Source organism: Varanus komodoensis, unplaced genomic scaffold (assembly GCF_004798865.1).
Source record: "Varanus komodoensis strain SLA01 unplaced genomic scaffold, ASM479886v1 scaffold70, whole genome shotgun sequence".
Taxonomy (NCBI): domain Eukaryota; kingdom Metazoa; phylum Chordata; class Lepidosauria; order Squamata; family Varanidae; genus Varanus; species Varanus komodoensis.
Genome location: NW_025336348.1, coordinates 831,646 through 835,926, shown reverse-complemented (window position 1 = coordinate 835,926; position 4,281 = coordinate 831,646). Strand labels below are relative to the sequence as shown.

At 47.8% G+C, this 4,281-nt stretch overlaps 1 protein-coding gene across 2 annotated transcripts in view; it reads left to right on the top strand.

Moving 5' to 3' along the window:
- Nucleotides 1-3,720, top strand: part of SOX5 (SRY-box transcription factor 5) — a 349,663-nt gene extending 345,943 nt beyond the window's left edge. For both annotated transcript variants that reach the window (XM_044452207.1, XM_044452206.1), the window contains exon 13: nt 3,232-3,720. In XM_044452207.1, coding sequence (XP_044308142.1) covers nt 3,232-3,538 — 307 coding nt within the window. In that variant the 3' untranslated portion in view covers nt 3,539-3,720. The remainder of the gene's footprint in view (nt 1-3,231) is intronic.
- Nucleotides 3,721-4,281: the final 561 nt, after the last annotated feature.

The window sequence follows — 4,281 nt, the reverse complement described above, 5'->3', positions numbered from 1 at the left end:
CTCTCTCTCTCTCTCTCTCTCTCTCTCTCTCTCTCTCTCTCTCTCACGCGCACACCTTCCAGCTCACCCAAGCCTAGTGGAAATTATTTACAGCAATCTCTTCATATGCACATTGGTGGAGCCTTTGAAAAAGAAGAAAGATTAAAATAGATTAGACCAGAAAGAGTCAGTCTAGTTAATTTCACGTCCCTTTTGAAATGGTCGCAACTATGACCTGGGACGAGGAAGTGGTAAAGCTGGCCCTTGACCATCTTACTTTCACATCATAGTTGGGGCTTCCCATGGATGCTGAATGTTCCTCCATAGACGATTCCTACCCTGTGTAAAATAAAGCTGAATAGCAAGGAGAAAGATCTTTGCCTAATTCTCTTCTTAATAAGGCAGTCCTCTTTATGCTTGTGCATGTGTTATAGAGTAGCCATTCATTATGTGGGTCCCCACTCTGAAATGATACAGTCCAAATCCGGGTTTATTTCCTGAATGGGAATTGGGGGAAGGACTCTGATTGCAGTTAGGAGTTGGGAGAACAAAATGAGCAGGATTTTCTTACTCCCCAACAAGGCTCCATTAGAGCCATCATTGTGTGGAACCATGACAAGAATCACAGTAGCGGTAAGAGGGGAAAATGGTGTGCACACTTTCTGGAGTCCTCAGCCTGTTGGTGTAGATCCTGGCCCCCTTTCAGAAATCCTGGCCTGTGCAGTTCTTCATCCAGAGTAGATAGCCAGCAGCAAGGTTTCCTGGTAGGACTGGAGAAAGCAAGGGACAGATAATCAGGCCCCTGATCCCAGATAGGTCTGTTTGTCTTGTCACACTGCTTGAAGAACTAGCAAAAAGATTTGGAAATGCGGCAAGGCATTCAGAGCCAATCCTTCGCCTTGCGTGATTATTCAAAGGCTTATTATAAATACAGTGTAAAGAAGCAAGGCAAAGTTTCACTCTCAATTAAGCCTGCTCTCCTCCAGAAACCTCCCCCTTGTCTCCCGCGGCAAGGCTTTTCGTTGCAGATGGACACACCTTTGATGACATTACAATGCAAAGCGTGTTCTGCACAATATTATCGCAATTGAATTAGCCCCTGCTGCAGGGCGACAAAAGGAGCATCAGCGCTAAACCCTAGGCTTGCAGGGACCCTGGAGCTTCTCGGGGATATAAGCACAGCCGGCGTTCCGAGATTTGGAGAAGGAATTGAGGAGGCCTAAAATAACTCAGCTCTCTAGTACATCGGGCACGACTTGCCAAGCTTTCGCAGGCTGAAAGGGAGGGGTTTAAGCAGATGCCTGGCGTGGGATCCCTTCCCACTTTGCACTTCCATGAGAAAGAAAGATGAGGCGAACGTCGTCCCCGGTTTTTAGATCGCGTGTGAGATGAAGGGTTTGGAGGGCAACAAGGATGATCAGGAACTGGAAAGAAAGCCCTATGAGCAGAGAAGGAAAGAACTGGGCATGTTTAGCCTCCAGGAGAGAAGACCGAGGGGAGATAGGATAGCCCTCTACAAGTCCTTGGTTGGCTGTCACACAGAAAAGGCCGGGATCTCTTCTCCATCATCCCAGAGTACAGGGCACAGAAGAAGGGGCTCAAGTTGCAGGAAGCCAGGTTCCAGCTGGACATCAGGAAGGACGTCCCAACTGTGTGAGAAATATGGTGATAGAACCAGTGACCTGGGGAGGTGGTGGGCTCTCCCACACTGGAGGCATTCAAGATGCAACTGGGCAGCCGTCTGAGGGGGATGCTGTAACTGGGAGCTCTGGGCAGGGGGTTGGAGCCAATGGTCCTTTGGCCCCTTAGAAATTCGACTATTCTATGGTTCTATAAAGGGAGCTGCCTTAGGTTTGATTATCATGGTGTTGTGGCTGTGCATATGAGTCTGCCTACTGCCTGGAGCCAACTCATGTGCTCACTAGCCCAGTATCGCCAGTGCTGCACAATGATGCTTCCCTGTCCTGCCACCTGAAATCTAGATGAGTGGAAATGCAGGCTTCCCTTGGAATCCAAGGTGCTGTCTTGGGGGTGGGGGAGAGTCTTCCTCAGCAGAGCAAGGACTCACCTTCCCCTCCTGCCCACCTGTCCCGGGCTGCCCCAAGGTGTCTGCACCCGAACCAAGAGCTGCATCTTCACTCCATTCATGGGGTTGCTTCCCGGCCAAGCGCAGCTAAGAGAGGAGAGAGAACCGGATTCTGCCAAACCCTGCCAGGGCTCAGATGTATGTAGGCAGTGATGAGTTCACATGCGAAGCATCATGCTCATAATAATTGAAACATGAGCAAGCACTGTCCTTCAGACCACTACACTGCAGTGAAGCCAAACCCAAGTAAATGAGTTATAGTTAAGGTACAGACCATGGCAAATGAGTGTTGCAGTCTGGCTTCATGTCTACAGGCGGAATTTCATTACGCTGCACAATGAAGGAATATTCTTCTTTAGAAATGGCACGTGGGGCCTGTACTGACCGTGCCGGTTCCCGTGAGGTTTTCCTTTAGTGACATGCTCTTGGGCATTCAGCTCAAAATCTCTTGGAAAGATAGATAAAGCAGTCGTTCCCAATGGTTGGGAGCGCCTTTTCTTCATTGCCATAGCCATGCAATGTTGCTACCACCTTATTAAACTAGAATATGGGAGTTTCAGCCCTCCAAGACCTTGAATGTGAAGGGTTTCTTTCATAGGATTTGCAGGATATATGAAGACAGGATGGGAGGTTTTTTATGTACTTTATATGTCTTTAGGGTAACTTATGACTCCAAAATGTATGCAGGCGGATACACGGATATATATAGTCCAATGCCACCCAAGAGCCAAAGCTTGCAGCAGTTAGAAAGTAGGGTACAGGATCATGATAAAAGCAAATATAAAATGTTTTACAGTGTAAAACTGCAATAGAAAACCAAAGGAAAAGCCAGGAGCAGCACCATGATCTAGAAAACCCTTTTAAAACAACAAATCAGAAAGCTCAAAATGGCTGATGTAAGTAATGAAAAGGTTTTCACCTGGTCCTGAAAAGGAGGAGACCCTCTGAAGCGTCCAGTTCTTGGGTCCAGATAGCTCAGCATAGGATGATGGGGCCATTTTGTCCCTCCCTCTTTCCTTGCAGGTCATGTCTTTTTAGATTGTAAGCCAGAGGGCGAGGACCATCTCATTCCCCCTCAGGAGCCTTTCTGGCCGGGGAGCGGGATGAAAAAGGCTTCGCATGGCTCCGTGGCTCTCTTTTTCACGTTTCCCCATTTCTGCCAACAGACAGCAAGCGCAGGTTCCTGTTGTGACGGCCGGCGTCGTCTACCCAGGGGCCATTGCCATGACGGGCATGCCCTCTCCGCACCTGCCCTCGGAGCATTCGAGTGTGTCCAGCAGCCCAGAACCAGGGATGCCCGTCATCCAGAGCACTTACGGCATCAAAAGCGAGGAGACCTCTCACATCAAGGAGGAGATGCAGACCGACGACATCAATGGCGAAATGTACGAGGAGTATGAGGAAGAGGACGATGACCCCGACGTGGACTATGGCAGTGACAGTGAAAACCACATTGCAGGGCAAGCTAACTGATACGGGGTCCTGATTCTTGCTGTTGACCTTGGAGGACTTCCATGGGAAGAAGCCCCAGCAAGTTCCTTAGCCAGTGGCCAAGCACATGAACTTAATCCTCACACACTGACTGTTACTTAAAACTTTTAGTCTTAACTAGTTGGGACGTCAGCTGATGTGCAGGCATCCACCTGCATCCAAAACTTTTTAAAAGCAAAACAGAAATTTTAAAAGAGACCGAAGGCTCAGAGGAAGAAACCATGACAAAGAAAACAACTAACCATGACAAAAAAAGAATAAAATAATGGACGAAAATAAGCTATGGGTAACATAATGCCAGTAATTCAGCTGCTACACCCAAGCACTGAAGTCTTACCCGTTCAACCTTTTATTATTTTTTTTCAAATAAACTTTATGGCTGTTTGTTCTACAATGTTCTAGAAAATTCTCACTCAGGTACACAGTGCTAACAAGTGGCTTGTGAATGTGTTCTGTTGTTTTGTGCTACAGTTTAAAGAAAAAAAGATTTAGTGGCGAAGGTTGGTGGGAGGTTATGCACCTGACAAGGGGGGGGAAAGATAGTAAAATTCTTTATACTTCCCCTTCCGACTTTCCCACCTTCTCTTCTTCCTCCTTTCCAGAGTTAGGGATCACGGCGCTTTTGCGTCTGGCTGGAATGAGGAGAGCAAACCAGTTTTGGCCCATGCAGTGTTGTGCATTCAAATCCAGTGTTGCAGCTGCTCAGTGGCACAGAAGCATCTTGG